Here is a 17,803-nt window from a genome sequence, read left to right as displayed (position 1 = left end):
ACCCAGAAGATCACGGCGAATCAGAGAACCGACCACAGAAGAAGATGATGGAGATGATTGGGGGTATGATGCTCCAGGTAAATTGGGAGAAATAGATTGGACACAAGATATCAGAAGGCTCACTAGGTCTACCGAGGGGGCCGCTGTAAGACCTCCACAAGTAGAAGAAAGGAGAACTATGCCTGCCATTTCAGATGAAAGTGTCAACCCAAGAGTAGCTGGACGGTTGGATTCTCAGTGTTCAGTAGAGGAAGGCTCTAACCAGGAAGTTGACATGGATGGGGACGTCGTTGATCCAGATGGAGGATGCACTGAACGCCCCAACAGGGTGTTGGGGGGAGAGGAAGGGAACCCACCAGTCCAGGGTCGGCCTAAAAGGAGCCCTAGAGCCCCAATGATGCTGACTTATGATAGTCTAGGTCATATAACTGAGATTCCTAAGGTGATTCATCCTAGCTGGGTCTATCAGTGGCCATATCTGACTCCCATATCTGTTATGCCAGGGCCTGTTGTGTATGGATGTGAAAGTGTATTTAGACAGGATGTCTTAACCCCTTTAAATTTGCAGGATGTGGGACAAGCCTCATCATTTGTTCATTGTGGACTTGCCCCACAGGGGGAGTGTGTAACCCCTGGGGATGCTGCAGTTGGACTTGAGCACCCAGGGGCTAATAATCACAATTGCATCAGTAAGAAAAGAGATGCATATAGCTATTTACCAGTCAAGGAGAAGGAACTACATCTCCCAGAAAGCTGTTATGAGGAGGGGGCGGAGCCTAAGAAGACTGAGAAACCAGAGGGCGGAGAGAGAGAGGAAGAGAGGAGCATCCTGGGAGAGACTGAGCTGTGTGACCAGTTCAGATAGGTGACCCTAGGCAGAAGGGCACTGGATGAGTGATCTGAGCAGAGAGAGCAGTCTGCAGAGATATCAAAGCTCGGTGCAGTTCTGAACAGAACCTGCTGGAAGCCACAGTTTGAAGCTGTAGGAGGAGGTTTGCATGCATCTCTGAAGAAGGACATTTTACAAGTCAGCCATTTTGGAGATAATCATGTTCAGACCTGTGACACACTGGTGCAGATAAGTTACTGGTTATTTTTATCTATCTGTTGTTGTTCAAGTGGGGTTTGGACTATATCTGGCCACAAGGGCTGAAGAGTTAGGGATAGATGGGTGGGCAGGTAAATATGCACCAAGTGTGTGTCTAATCAGCACTTGTGGAACTACAAGTCCCAGGATACAAATTAGAAAGGATTTTACAGTTGTTGCTAGAGGAGGGTCTGCATACTGTGACTGCTGTACCTCACTGCAAGTGATTTAAAGATCTCCAAAATCTGCAAACTGGACACATGATGTTTCCATGCCATGCTGCATACATACAGAAGGGCCCCAACTTGCAGTGCACTGCTCTATTTGTGTGGTGTGTTTGAATACTGCTGTGTGTGTTTGGCAGTACATTGTAGGGCTATAAGGGAAAATATATAACTTCACCCTGCAAGATATTCACAGTATCAGGAGCAAGTAAGATATCTGATATATTTTTTCATGTGTATAAAGCTGTGACAGTTAATGGTTATATTGTTATATATTATATTATATTGTATGCTGTTATTGATTTATTGCGAGTTTTTGTGTTAACTTGGTGTGCATAGTAAGAAGTGGTGCGCCACTTTCATCCACACTTGTTTTATTACTGTATTGTATTGTTTGCACTATTATTTCAAATTATACCAAAGTATATTTTTCTATAAAATTACAAAGCTGCATTTAGGATTTCCATTTAAATAAATGTGCCTGGCTGGCTTTTGCAGCACAAATTTTGTCACAGAGTGTTAATACTGGGCAGGGGGTTTCCCGAATCTCCCCCTGGTGTATCTTTTGAACACCCCCCAGAAGAGAAAGCAGAGATTCGGGTGGAGGCACTGAAAACCAAGTACCAAGGTGAGAAGCATCTGCGTGGTTCAATATATATATATATACCCTCACAACGCTTAATACACAAGGGGGTGTTACATTTAAAATGTATTGGTCAAACAAGTGAGGATTAGCTCATTCTAGCTCTCTTACCTTATTCTTTAGGCATGTTGGAATTTCAATCTTTTTCTTGCTTGCCGCTACATCCCCATTAAGCAATACAGTGAAAACTAAGAATGTGACATCAGGAAACAACTCAATAGTTTTGGGAATCTTCACAGAAAATGTTCCCTGTAGAACTGGAGACAAAAATCTATAATCATCACGAACTATGCCCATGAAGTTTTAGGAAATTGCTTATATGAGGTAGTCATCATATCTAGAGGTTTTATAGCTTCACTAACAATTATCGACTAGTTTATTCTTTTGGGAAACCCAGAAGCTTGGACAGGCTGCTGGATTTCAATGACGGTAAAAGAGCCAAAAGAAGGGTGGGCTTGTTTCTGTCATTAAAGGGTTAATTGAACCTGGCGCTAAAAAAAATATTTTTATATTTTTATAGAATGAAAATGTCTCCCTATAAAAAAAAACCCACTAGATTTTAGGTCCAGCTTCTGTTCTATAGAGTTACACCATTCAACTCCCCATTTATAAAATATATCAATAAAAGATTAATAGCGCTCATGGTCCAATAACTGCTAACTGTAGAACCAAAGAAAAAATAATTATAATGAAAATATGTTCATGGAAAAATAAAACAAAATATAAACAGAAAAGTTTGTAAGTGGCAGAATGACATGTGTAAGACAACTAGAAGTTGGCTTAAAATACAAAAATAATTTAATTAAAAACAACAATCGGATAATGATACCAATCATAAAGTAAAAAATATGATAGTAATCAATCAATAGCTTACTAGCATTTAGATTTTGGAAAGCAAGAGACATTCATTGCATTTGTGCAAAATAATATGTGTAAGAAAGCGGACTGCTGTTTTATCTCAGTGCAAACATCAATTTCTTTAGGAAGTGCTTCAGTCTCAAAATACTAAGATAAAACATTTAGATGAGCCACATGGAAGTAAAGATTGTACATAATCATTAAGGAACTGAGTCGCAACATGATTCTCAAGTATCCTTTAGGGTTCACAAAAGGAGGCAATTTCCACAATTCAAAATAGCACACAATTTTGTGATTAAATCCCCCACATTGGATAGTCATAGACTCTCATCCCGTGTAACAGTCAGTTAAATATGATGTCCAAATATGTAAGTGGAAAACTTACTGAATGAAGATAACGTTCATTGTTGCACAAAAATCCTTAATTGTCAAGATAGCCTGTGTCCCTGATGAATACTTTCTTTGCTCCCTATTCCTCTTTAGCAGGTTTTCTTTCTTTGACGCATTTCGGCTCAGGAAGTAAGACTTTCTCAGAGATTCTTTAAGGATTAGTGGTTCTACACTTAGTAGTAATTGGTCTATCAGTGCTAATGTGTGCTTATATCAGGATGAGGCTCATAATGTATACAGTTCGTCAACCATTATGGGGCTCAGCATTGCATACTTGTAATTAGAAAGGAGTTTAGTACCATATACTCGATTACAGAACAGGACAATGCACTACATACTACCCAGGTGGTGCTGGATAGTCTTTGCAATTGCAATTTTGCACTAAACTCACTGTTTATGTAAAACCATATGCCCAGGGGCAAACGCAGGATTTGCAAAGGGGGGTTTCCACACCATGCCGACAGTGGGCGCGACCAGTATGCATGAGGGCGTGGCTATAATTGTAGACAGTGCTTGGCTGCTCTCCAACTCTTCCTATCCCCATAACATACATGGGCAATGTTGCGTGCACTACTGTTAGGTGCACACAGCTCTCCCTTTTCAAGCAGAGCTGTGTGAAGCAGGAGCAGGGTCCAGCCACCTCAATTATACAGTACCCAGGCTTGAAGGGGGGTTTCCAGGCACTAGGAACCCCCCTCGGTTTGCCTATGATCCCCACAGCTCGAACTACCCTCATGGATGTCTCTGGGTTCATGTCTCATGATGAAACACTTGTTGCATTTGAGCAGGGCATTCCCTTAAATACAAGCAGAAAGAATTGAGAGAGCACCCAACTGCTCTTACACACAAATGCTCCAATGCAGCAAATATGTTTGCTACAATGCATGAAAAGAGCAGATTACACGTTACTGAAACAAGCCAAAAATATTCACAAATTCTCATGGTGTGGAGTGTACTCATGAACTCACCAGAGCCAGGTGACTGTTCTCTGAGATCCAATTTATATTCCCCAGAAGAAGCTATTCCCTTAGACAGAAGCTGTGAAAGCATGAAATGAAAATAATTATCATGGTGTTTGTGCCTGAAAAAAGGCTTGATTAATAAATATATAGGATTTATGAAAACAGTGATTACATCTGATTTTTGATAATTTTATGAGTTATGTTAATTTTTCTATACAATGATATACACTGATATCTTCTACAAACAGCTGACTACAGTAATAGGTGTACACTTTCCTAAAATATAGTTTTGTTTATAAGGGAAGATTTATTTTTCTTATATACAATAGACTTCTTGCAAGTAATTCCATTGAAACACACTGCCAGCCTCCTTTATGCTAGTCACAAAAGCTGCAATACTGGTGTCAGTATGAGGCACTTGGTGTTATATCTGTGTGTGTGTAACCCTGAAACAACTGTAATGCCTGAAACTGATCAAACTATTTTCAGGCGTGTTGGAAAATGTAAAAGGAAAATTCCCGTTATCAGCTTGTGCATGTGATAATTTTTAAGACTGCACAGACTACAGGAAATTTGCATCATTGTCTCCTAAATAAAGTTCTGGTAGTCAATTCTTGTATCACTATATCAGTCCACAGGACTTCCATCCGACGCGTTTCAACCATCAGGTCTTTCTCTAGGAGACAATGATGCAAATTTCCTAGGACTTGCAATGATTTGTATCCTGCGCAACATCTAAAATGATCTGGTAGGAATCCACCTGATTTTTGTATCCAGGAAGTCCATTTTATTTGTGCTTTTATGTTTTATCAGTTTTGCTTCTTTTTCTGTATAAATTAAAGATATACTTTTTTATTGGAACACTTTTTGTATGTTTTATCACGTTGCAATTGGAGAACACCATCTATAAGAAAAGAATACCAAAAGAATATATATACGTTTATTACATCACAAAATATTTTGTGAGTACAATCACAAGAGGAGTAGGATAATTCAGAGACAGCATCTCACGTTTAGAAGAATTCGCTTTGAAAAAATGTTCATTACGTATGTACAAAACGCATAATAATTTTGTTGCTGTAAGTGCACTATATGAAGGGGTCTGAGGGGGAAGTGACCCTAGAAGATACATCACATATATATCATATACATGTATTGTTGGGATATATTTTTGATTGAAATAGTATCACGTTATGTTTTCTTGATGTCGTTTTCAAATGATTATCTACATTGAGAGAGATCTTCACCAGAGAAGAATCTGAACTCCATTGAATTTAAGTATTATTTTGATTAATTTGTTATGTAAGAACACCAATAGCGCTTTAAGTTTTATCATTATCTGTTGTATCCTAAAATAATAGTGTTCCCTATATATGGTTCTTCAGCACTTGAGAAAACTATATTAAAGATAAATTGAAATAATAAGCATGTAAAGAGAATTTTAGAGCATTCATCCTCTGAATCAGAGGAGAATTTCATTTTGTTCTGGGATTTCCCACTCCCCTGTTTTCAGGAGTCTTTGGAACTGGCAGTCATTTCATACCTGCAACAGGTATACTGAGGTTGTACTGAGGTTTCACACATTAGGCATTCATAGGGTCAAGGAAAAATGTAGAAGGAGAGATAGTACTAGTCGGTCTTTCATAAGCTGTGAGGTTGTTCAACACAAATCATAACATTCTTTTTTTCTGCCTCAAACCAGCATTAGGTGTTCAAGGTCAACCAATAGTAGGAATCATTTAGGTTCATAGTAACCACTGACTTACCTTCATATCGCCACCACAGTGCCCACTGAAGAACCGGGGACATAATTACAGATCTCTCTCAGGAGGTGTATTGAGGCTCCAAGCTGGTTGGATATATATACATATATATATATATATATATATATATATATATATATATATATATATATATCTATATCCTGCCTGTAGTACCACTGTTCTACCAAAGGGGCCATTGTGGTGCTTAGACTGCTCTCTTACCTGCCAAAATTAGGCTTGTCACTCCAGGATGATTAATACCTGTCCTTGGCCTACAAAAGCTTGCTTGTCCCAGCAACCTTTGCCAGATCATCTGTTGCATTTACCTGTGTTGCTGTTTCTGTGCTCTATCCTGATTTGACCTCTGCTCATCCCTCTGTTTTTTCACTTCTTCCTGTGACCCCTGACTCGGCTTTTCTGTGACTCTGAACTTGCTTGCAGACCTCCAGTGTTTCTGCATTATCCTGCTGCCGCGTATTATCACCAATACCTGCTTTCTGCTCTCTGATAACTAACCTGTTGCAGATTGTTACTAGCATTTCCACTACTTTGTGGTACAGTCCTGCAGATCATCGCATCCTGTGTCTGTTACCTTCAGTGACTTGCTCCGCAAACCGTCGCATCTTGTGTGTCATCTCCACTACTTCGTGGTAAAGTCCTGCAGATCATTGCATCCTGTGTCTGTTACCTTCAATGCCTTGCTCTGCAGACCGTTGCACCTTGTATATCATTTCCACTACTTTGTGGTAAAGTCCTGCAGATCTTAGCATCCTGTGTCTATTATCTTCAGTGCCTTGCTCCCAAACCTATGTAGCCAGTGTTTAATAAAAAACACTTCTCTGTGGCCTTAAAAGGGGAATCCTGACACGAGCATTGTAATTTACATGACCAGAGTCCTGGCAGGGTAAGATATCCCTTCTAGACTTTACATTTTACACTGGGCACTGAAGGGCCTTTACTTTCCCCAGCCGGCTTCTGTTTTACCTTGGTTAAGGAAGATGACCTATTATTTATTTGGTCAGATTTTTTTATCCAGAGATATTTGCTCTGCTATTGATCCAATGTTGGCATTAATCATAAGTAGCTTTGTCAGTTTTGGATTTCCAGATATACCCCTTAAGAAAATCCAGTCTACAACTGCAGTCATAATTATTTTCTTGCTATTTGGCCCAGGCAAAGTGGAAATAAAAATGGTCCTTCCTTAGTTTCCCTGGTAGTAGATAGCTCTTTTAAAGTAGATCTTTTAATAATGTGACCAATAGACACAGGTCCAGAAAAGCTGGCTTAGCGGTCATAGCTCCTGGGTCTTGAGACTTTCCTAATTTACATAAATTGTAATGGTTTGGTTGGGAATTCATAGAGTAAGTAAAGTACGTCTGTCCTTTACAGATATCTGTAAAGGATCATGTGTTATGCAAGATGCCCTTTCCACTGGTAGATCACTTCTTTTCAGCTGGAGAACAGACATTTGACTCCAGAGGCCTATTCAAGCATAGGTGAGGTGATTATGGTCAGCAGCAGTGATCCAGCACTAAAGGAGTTGGCCTCAGTGTTTGGAGTGTCAACAAGAGAGCCGGAATTGCAGGTGAGGGCTTATCATATCTAAACCACCTCAACAACAGGCTTGGGAAAAGATTACTCAAAACAAAATCACTTTTAATGATTTATTATGGCCTCAGTTTACTCTTCAACAGTTTCCCAAGTGTTCCCAGTGTTTCCCTATTTCAGAAATGATTCTTCCCAACTAGCCTTAGTCCTTGACTTTGCCCTTTTAGAAGGAGAAATAGAGAAGACAGATACAGATAGCAGGTGCTGGGTCAAACATTTCCCTTAAAGAATCAAAATAGATCTCTTTGGAAAATCCCCATACTCATGACAGTAGTCTATTGTGAGAAGAATAGTACAGTTTAATTTACTGAAAGAAGTGGTTCTAAAGTGGTAGGACTTTGGATTTTTATGTGATGTTTACATTTTTGCCCAGTGCACCTCTTCACACTTTTTCCACATCTCCACTCACCTAGGGTCACTTGTAGATTGTGAAGGCATCTCATAGGAGCAGAGAGTAGGATTGCACATTAATGTATTCAGGGCGGACAAACCATGTATAATGATGCAAGCCAAAGTCTATTGAAAAGCATTTAAACAGTTAGGACAAACTCACTAACTGTATAGGGTCAAATGCTAACCAGAAAGTCCTATCATGCACCAATACAGATGACACAGACTGTCTATAGTGTACATGGATATTCTGTGTCAACACATGCTCGGTCCAGGAATTAACACCAAATTAAGTCTGGGTACACACTACAGGGTTTTCTGACGAGTATCGAGCCAATCACCCGATAAACGCTGTTCTGCCCGATATTGCCTTAGTGTGTACACTGCAACGATAAGTGATTATTGTTTATTTGATTTTCAAACTGAACTGAAAATCTCATCCAGTAATGGAGCAATGTCATTCCAGTTCTGCAGTGTGTATGCACTAACGATAAGGATCTCCAAAGAGTTTGCAGAGTCATGATCTTTTTTCAGCCAATGGTTATGACAGATGAAGATCACAGATCTGAAGGTAAATCTTGTAAAACATGTATAGTGTGTACCCATGAATCGGCATGCTGATCGGGACATTCAGTCATTGGTAAAATCATTATAGATAACACATTAGGAGAAAACTTCTGTAGTGTGTACCCAGCCTAATTCCTAGAACACAAATAAAATTAACTTTAAACTGTCATTAAAGCTATTTCATGCTAAGCTGGAATAAAAAGTCAGAAAGATGGGTTATCATATTAAAGTATAATAAAATGAAGGTTATGATGACTTTTGGCTCATCAACTTGAATAGGTTGAAAGATATAAAAGTAAATAACTAGTCAAATGTTTCATTAAAGATTATATGCTGTGTTTTATATTGTATAATTGCAAAACTTCTCATATCAAACTCTTATGAGGATTTTGTAAAGACCATATAGTCTGAGACACATATCTTGGGCAGACGCTATCATTAGTTGAACCTAGGCAATAGGGCGATATTGATTACGTGTGCACCCAAAACACTGAATGATTGCATAAAGCCATAAATTTAATTGTTCTAATGTCCATGGATGGGGATCCAGCCTCTGGGAGACGCACTACCTCCAGCCTGCCTATATCTGGTGAGAGCTCTATGTGATGTTAAATACTTTTGTGTCAAAAAAGACAAAAGTATTATAGAAGTGATACCTTTATTGGCTAACCAAATCAAAAATGATTATATTTGCTGGCTTTCAGAGCACAGAGGCCACTTTATCAGGCAAGTTTACAAATGAATGACTGAGGAAAAGGCATAACATTTAAGAGCTGTTACATCAAGAAATTTGTACAGGGTGGGGATACATCATTAAGATAAGCTAAAGTAATAAAACAAAGGTGTTTGTTATGGATGGAAGAGTAAAAGTCCTAAGAGTTCAGAGATCTGGAGTTACTCTGCTGTGGGGTGTGAAGTGTGTCCATGTAGTGGGTCATAAATCCAGGTGTTAAATTGAGTCCTTGAGTTAATGACTGGAATGTTATTATCAGTAGTCCAGGGACTTCCTTATTGTGTGTCTAGTGAGAGCTCAGAAGACATTCACCTCTAGTGAGATCATGTTTGAAGAAAACATATCTATTCCAAAGATAAAGTTAATTTGAGGTAATGACATGTCTCTGAATCAAACACTTACACATAAATACAGTTGAAGATCTGCAGTATATTTGAATAAAGTTGGAGAGAATGAATCGATGTATTCTAAAACACTCATGGTTGTTAGATTTGTTTAAAATACACTAATTAATAAGTAATTTCCTCTGAGATTTAAAAATAACCAGGTGGTGGTGGTCAGGATGCAAAATCTCTATCACAATATGTGTGTCACTATTGTCTATCTCTCTTTTCTTTCTGCTTTATCTTTCAGCTGCTTCTTTTAAGGTTTACACTAGGTTTTTATAATAGTAATAAAAATATTAATAATACTAATAATAATAATAATAATTAATAAGTATTATTGTTATTATTATTATTATAGAAATAATCATCCAAAGAGCATTTACTATAAGCCGATTTAACTATAATATAGAATGGGGTGATATAGGAGAAGACCATCAATCAAGCACATATCAAAGGTAGTCATAATCTTCTCCTGGTCACAAGGAAAACATCATTTGGTGGAGGTTAGAATACTCACTAAGAAGAAGAAAGGAAGTTGTTCTGATTGTGGGTCCAGCTCACTTTTATTGATGTAGTATTTAACAATAACTGGCACATCAGTGTCACATGATTTATTGTCTGTAAAGGCTTCTACTTTCAGGTAGCTGTTTGTCTCAGAATAGAAGGGATATAGCCAGTCATAGGCATATGGCCCCCTTTCCTCTTCCAATGAAAACTTTCCCTGAGGAAAAGAAAAATAGGAATTTGTATTAACTTGATCTCTCTGAATCCCTTTGGAGGACACTGCTAGGCTTGGGGTATAGAGGGTGCTGCACTGGAGTAGACATTTAATAAACCTTCCCATAAATACCCCTTCCATACCTCTTCACTTATTTTACATAAAAAGCCCAAAGGATAGGACTGAAAGAAGCAAACAATAATGCTCAACCTCGACACAGGAACACAGAATGGCGGGAACACAGTGTCCCCCAAATGGAATCAGAGAAATTGAGTTAACAGTAAATAAAAAAATTCTATGTTCTCATTCATCCTATTTGGGAGACACTGCTAATCTTGCAGACATTCCAAAATTCCAAAGCAGCCTCTAGGGGATGGTATGCACACAAAATCTTCATCCTCCTACTTTGGAGACAAGCTACCCTATTTGAAGAATGGAAAGAGAGACATCTATCTGACTGTTGCAACTGCTCTGCCAGAGCTCCATGCTGAACCACCCATGAACCGCTCGCTAATCTAGCAGAATGCGCCCTAATCATTTCCTGGTAGAAATGTAGACCAGTCGAGACACAGTCTTAATTTGCCTGACCATGGTCTGACCATACACTGGCCCACCTTTTCACTGGGCATAACAATATGGAAATATGAAGCTCCATCAAAAGGCCATGTTAACAGGGAAACTATTTACTCACCAAAAATATAAGTCCCAGAACAGGGAACCTATATCCTGGAACAGGAGCTCTAACATGCCCCCCACCTGATCTGAACGGTAATGCTATTTAGGACAGCCACACTATCCTGAAAAACAAGGAACAAATGTGACCTGTCAAACAGAAAATCTCATCCCTCAACTCCTTTTGCTGAGAATATAGCCCAAAAATTGTACAAAGTAAAGATTCCACAGTCAAAAATTCCATGTGCTTTTCCCCAGGACCTATCAGTTTGACAGAATGTGGTTGACCTTGCAGTACTCCCTGTAGAAGTCTGGATCTCAGGGAGACGGCCACTGTTCAACTGACAGTAACTGAAATGGCAGTTACATAGACCCTGAAGAAATCAAATCTCCAGTCATTGTCAAGACCCTTCATCTGAAAGGTGATTTTTGCCATAAGAATCATGGCTAGAACAGCAAGATCCATCACGACCAGGAGGGGACTGGAACTGCTCCCAGAGCACGATCAGTGAAAGGAGAGATACAGCAGGAGTCTCTTGCGAGTGCCAGTCTTCCTGGTCACCAGTAGAAAGCCTTTTGCAAGATCGGGGAAGTGAGATCTAAGGCACAGTCATACCACTCTAGTATACTGCTGTGCCTACAGTAATCTTTAAGGAAAATATAGAAAATTACTAACTTCTACTGCTGGCACTGTAAAAAAATAAAGAGCTATGGAAGGAGGGCCATTTATAGGGCGCATCTAGAATACAAACAAGTTGACATTTAATTAAGTGCCAACTCCAGTGCTGTGCTCTCCATACCTGAAGGTAAGCAGTATCCCCCAAATAAGGTGAATGAGAGAGTTTTAGTGCAATAGGTGGATATACACAATTTTCAGATCTATCGGATTTTATAACTCATAAATGTATACACCACATACTCTAAAAGAGAAAGAGGTTAGACTTCCATATATTAACACATTAAACATGCAGACATATTGGGCAAAGCAAAAGGTGCAAATCTGCTCCTGGACAAACCAATGCAAGGGGTGCAAGTGCATTTTTTTACATGCAGGGAAAATACTGTCTGCATTTACATGTAGAACACAAATACTGTACAGCTTTATTATTTAAACTGTATATTATATAAGTGTTTGCACATAGTGGAAAAACATGTAGTAGCGCTCAGTGTGTGAAATCTGCATAATTATATTTGTAATTAAAAGGTTCAGTGTACCTTTATCTAGAGAAATCAGCGGTGAACCATTAATCACTCACAGGGCATGAGAAACATCTGCTGTACATGTTTGACTATTAGCCACAGACCCAGGAGCACAAAAAGGGGCTGTAGCGGGTAGAAGCTTCACTTCTGTAATGCTGGCCGACCCGCCGGTTCAACTTAGACTAGCCCCATAGCTGGAGCAAGATATACGGCAGAAATGGAAGGTTATTTCCACGGCCATAGAGCTTGTTACGGCCGTGGTTGCGTACGCTGCAGTGTGGCATGGCCCTACTGTACATTGACTAGGACTGAACGCCCCTTCCCCACCCAGGACTCACCCCTAAACCGTAGACTGTATTATGTGCCCTTTCCGTGCGCTATCGCACGGGAAAGGGCTGATTAACCTACCATATCTGCCGGGTCTGAGCATGTGTAGAGTGATTTTGCGTTATACACACTGAAAATCTGCAGATACGTGCCTTGTTGCATCAGGCCCTGAATGTTTTTATAATGTGCATACTGGAAAGGGCCAGCTACAAATTTTGTCTAACTTATTTACCATTCCATCCCCTATAATTGCTCCATTCTTAATATATATTTCCTTAAACAAAAACAAATGTTGTCATCAAAAAGATTCCAGTGGCCCTAGCTCTACTTTTTTCCCCTGTCATCAAAGTTTATATTCCTTTTTTCTGAGTGTCATTTTGCATGCATAATATAACTGACCATCATAGACACCATGTCATCCCATGTAGATGTATCCATTGTAAACGTTGCAATGCCTTTCTCATTTGTCACTGATGTCAGGTTGACGTCTTCATTTTCAAAGCCCACTATCAAGTAGACTGTTTCATTCACCTTTGGTTCCATTTTTTTGTCAATAGCTCTCAGCTGTGGAGAAATGGACATGTTAATGTTCTTTACCAGCATATATTGGTAGTGCCTCTAGAAGGCCACTATGCTTCTGCAGTCCGGTAAAAATAAAGCTTGTGACCATTAAGTGAAAGATTAGGTTTTTAGCGTGTTTTATAATTATTCTCCATCTCCTAAACATATGTGTGTCCCTACTACTCAATACAGCACAGAATAATTTAAAAACATGGGGTGTCTGGATATTGAGGGAGGCAGTAATCTAATTAGTGGCTCCTGGGTGCAATTAATCATAAACACACTATGATAATACCCTAATGACAGTCTTTTGTGTTCAGAGATATTTTTTCCATGGGGTTATAGGGAATCTAATGTTCTTGTCTACCATTCCTGCTGTTATGAAATTATAACGTTTGAATGCAGGTGATTGCATCAGAAATGCTAATAACAATAAAGTTGCAATTTAAAGTGCTTAATTTATGTATTCATTAAATTCCATTCTATATGGAAAATGCAACTTTCACATTTATTAATGATGCTGACAAGACATTATTCTCTCCTATATAAATGTCAATTTATTATATTAAACTAATGTACAAATAAGGAAATGGAACTTTAGCATTTACTACTAATACTGTCAAGCCACATCTCTACTATATCTCTATGCTATGCCTACACTATTATGGTGCGCAAGTATACGCACCTGATGTTCTTGAACTTCACATCTAGAGATGTGCCGACTCAACACACTGGGAGGACTTGAATTAGCCCCAAAGTGTCTCGCGATCAATCTGGAGAAACTTTCTGACGGATATTTTTACAGAAAACTCGCGCCCCATGGAGGTGCAAGGAAAAATGAGCAGATAATTCTACTGCAGTAACTGTAAAAGTGCGCAGCCACGATGTTCCTAACTGAATCTACCCCATAGTGTGCTTTTTTTTTTTATGTACATTTGGTTTCCTTTATGAGCAAACATGTTTTCAACTGTAAGTGAGTCCCAAACTGAGAGTCCCAGGAAATATAAATTCCATTTGTTGTCACAGATTACTTAATTGCCATTAGCAATTAGCTTAAAGAGCAAAAACACACATTTGAAATGAATATATTTCAAAGAACGGGTATCGCTGAGCTAAATAATATACTAGAAGTAACACACAACTTATTCGTCAACATGTTACAGAACAGAGTTTATTAACTCCGGTCCTCGAGTATACCCAACAAGTTGATTTTCTGGATTCCTCCTTAAGGGAACCGGTGGAATAATTAATAATGAAGGCAAAGATTTATTCACCTTTGTATAACAAAGCAAATTCTGACTGTGACTACAATTGGAAACTGGAGTTGAGCAAATCTGTTTAAGACTCATCACTTTACCTTGACAGTTAAAGGGATTCCTCTCTGGTAAAATTTTGCAATGTCCACAAACTCCATTGTTTCATCAAACTGAAATATGAAAAAAGCTGATGCTTCCTCCTTGTGACCTGTGAAGAAACAGCCATGTCCAATTATAAGTAGCTGTTGGAGGAACGAGCTGTATGTGAGGCTATCCACCAGTAAAGAGATTAAGGGCCTGAGTCATTAAGCCACGCATACGGAGGGCATCGTGCCACTGTTCTCAACGGCATGTAAATCGTCTCGGCGTGCTCCCAGAGCCAGCAAGGAGCGGATCTCAAGATACGTGTGGTGTTGACTATGGGTGTAGGTTCACTCTGTTCTACTAGACCAGACACTGCAGGATGCATACAATACGTATGTGGAATATGAAATCTCAAAAGAACACACAGAAAATAAAAAATCAATTAATGTTACTTGTCAATAATATAATCATTTATGATTAGAAATCGAAATTGTATACAAAAAAAAATTCCGGTGAAAAACATTTATTAGTCTGTCCTTAATGTCTACTGTACATAAAATAAATTTTTACAGTTGCTCCTGTTTTCAGACACTTGTTATAACATGGATACATTACTGACCGAGGACTTCGACTAGACCCTTAGATGGTACAAGAGATAAGGCAGAAAAACATGAAACTTTCACAAATGCAGAGCTTCATTTTGACGTGGCTGCATTCGCTTCAGTTTGGCACACCCATATTGGGCATCGAGTACGGGCATACGCCCCTTCCCTGCCTCGTTCACTCCCCGAAATCATAGACCACTGTAACTGTCATTTGCGTTGACTTACGCAGCGGGCTTGCCTTCGTTGACGGCTGAGTATCCTCGTTCTGGGCATGCGCAGAAGGGAATTGAGTACGATACGTACAAGAAAAATAGATACGTCCCTTAATGACACAGGCCCTAAAACTGTTGCAGCCAAAGATTACACTTAATGTGGTGCGAACACCAAGTATTTAAGAAAATCGTGGCACACAGTTCAGTAGGAAAATCTCTTGCAAACGGACTATTGTTCCCTGAAACTTCCGGACATAACTACTCGATAAAGCTTATAATATTTATTGGTTTGTACTGGCTTGACATTGTACCTTTTCAACAATTTGACTGTCCGTTTGTAAATTGTGCATGCTTCATGTATATTTTTTCCATTTGTGCACTTATTGAATATATACATTGTATTAATTCTGATCAAACATATTGAGATACTAATATAAATATTTGTGTCAGCAATTTTAGGTTTTTGCTTATTATTCCAAATGTCACAGTATTTTGGGAAAGTGGATGCTATTCTGACATAATTTAACATACTTTAACTGTTATCTCTGCTATGTTTATAGCATAGATTAAGGATGATATCTATCACCCCATTCTTTAGATTGAACCATTAATTTAAGTTTCTAAGAGTACTATAAACATAAAGTTGGAACCATTTTCAATATCCCATTAAAATATTGTATCTAGGTTTGGTTAAATAAGATCTGATTCTCACCTGTATTGTCCTCTGTCAGTGAAGATCTGACTTTTAAATATTGATATGGTTTTTTATTTGAAATGCTGAAAAAACTGAGGTCGATAGCTCTGGATAGGCAACCTCTGTCAGTAGTCTGAAAGGTAAGAGTAATCAATAAATATATACATTAGATACTGAGGTTCATTTGCCATGAGCAGACACAGAGCATATATCCAATTTTCATACCCGAGTATGACCATATCAATGCCTTCTTGGTTACGTAACAAGTTAGAGATGCAAAAAAATAGATGTAATGATAATTTCCGTGTAGTGTGCAAACAGTGTAATTTTAAATTACCCCTGATGAGAGTGATAGCTAGAGCATCAATATAATATTATACTATTGTGTGAAGCTCTAAAGTTAATTGCTGCTTGACTTGTTTTTGAAATAAAAAACATAACCAATTGCGTTTTATTTGTCTAGCAACCAAATGTACCCTTTTTTCCCCAACACCTCAGTACCCTGCTGTGTTTAATGTGTATCTTAGACCTCACTATTTTCTTATCGCCAAAATCAACATCTAACTTCTTAGAAAATGCAAGTAATACATATTTATGGAACGTTTCATAGTCAGTTGATATTTTTATTGCGCTGTGTTAGAAATGTAATCAAATGTATATGTCCTGTGTCTTGTCATATTTGGGTGCTGGGATATAAATAGCTTCCTTGTTTTCATCTGCAGAATGTTGGAGGATATAGGCACCTGTCTGTGCATAAATAGCAGAGAAAACTGATGTCAGTGGAGCTTCAACCGAATAATTTCGCGTAATAATTGCACAAATTATTCCCACCATGTAGTGTACACTATATTTCCTTTTTCACCATCACAGAATCTTCTATATGAAGAGATGTCTAAACTCATGCTTACATAATCTCATTAAAATGATCTCTCTGCCCGGGCAACTCTTCCCTACAGCGCCTCCCTAAAATTTGAGTTATGTACTATGTACTATGTTTTACGCTCTCCCACAGACATCTACAAACATTCACAGGGCAGTGCTCAACAACTTGCTTGTCTTAGAGTGGTCCTAAGCTTACCTAATTTTACTGCAATGCAATGTGTTCCTTTTTGTTAGATTATAACTTTTCAAACAATTGTAATGACTTTCCTTATTCCATGGATGGACTATGGACTATCCCAAGTTTTTAAGACTTCAAGCACTTTTGGAAGAGTGAAATCTTCCTCTTTAGCTCACCTGTACTTCCTTGATTTGCTGGCAACCCTCCAAATCTTCATCATCTGTGTTTCCCACAATATATTCCAGATAATAGCGTTCCCATGGTCGAAATTCTTTAATACAGACAGATAGATTCATGGAACCCAGAACTGGCTTTCCATATGTGTAACTAAAATAAACACAAGCAAAAGGAAAAGAAGAATAAATGTCTACTACATATGTCACCAAAATACATTGTGCTTTTAGCTTAGTACGTGCTAGGAGCCAGGTATCAGTTTGGGTCCTTGGACCATTGCTGTTCAGTTTCTAAGCAAAAGTTTTGCAGAGGGTGATTTGGAGGAATGTAGAACAGAAAACGTAGCACACATGTCCACAACATAACCACACTGTGCCCAAGTATTCCTAGTGACTCGTTAAAGAGCCCCAGTCCCAGTAATGAGACTTATCTTGTCCTCTGCACCAATACTCATATCATCTAAACAGATAGAGTTTTTTCCAAATCCACTAACATAAAGTAAGTGACTTTAATCTATTTTATTTCCCTAGTGGAAGAACTTCTCACTCAGTGAATTCAGCTTGAACAAAGAAACGTTTATTAATTGCAACTTACAGGACTTTAAAATATGTTTTGACCTTTATTTTAAA

At 38.6% G+C, this 17,803-nt stretch overlaps 1 protein-coding gene across 1 annotated transcript in view; it reads right to left on the bottom strand.

Annotated features, from left to right (window-relative positions):
* The window catches only part of LOC142160958 (alpha-2-macroglobulin-like protein 1), an 80,276-nt gene that overhangs the window by 45,819 nt on the left and 16,654 nt on the right, over positions 1-17,803 (bottom strand). Inside the window, exons 8-14 of the mRNA XM_075216098.1 lie at positions 17,177-17,327; positions 15,959-16,073; positions 14,447-14,553; positions 12,928-13,092; positions 10,129-10,332; positions 4,171-4,240; positions 2,066-2,211 (exon numbers count right to left, since the gene is read on the bottom strand). Coding sequence (XP_075072199.1) covers positions 2,066-2,211; positions 4,171-4,240; positions 10,129-10,332; positions 12,928-13,092; positions 14,447-14,553; positions 15,959-16,073; positions 17,177-17,327 — 958 coding nt within the window. The remainder of the gene's footprint in view (positions 1-2,065; positions 2,212-4,170; positions 4,241-10,128; positions 10,333-12,927; positions 13,093-14,446; positions 14,554-15,958; positions 16,074-17,176; positions 17,328-17,803) is intronic.

The sequence above is a fragment of the Mixophyes fleayi genome, chromosome 6, assembly GCF_038048845.1.
Source record: "Mixophyes fleayi isolate aMixFle1 chromosome 6, aMixFle1.hap1, whole genome shotgun sequence".
Classification (NCBI taxonomy): domain Eukaryota; kingdom Metazoa; phylum Chordata; class Amphibia; order Anura; family Limnodynastidae; genus Mixophyes; species Mixophyes fleayi.
This window is presented reverse-complemented; position numbering and strand designations above follow the sequence as displayed.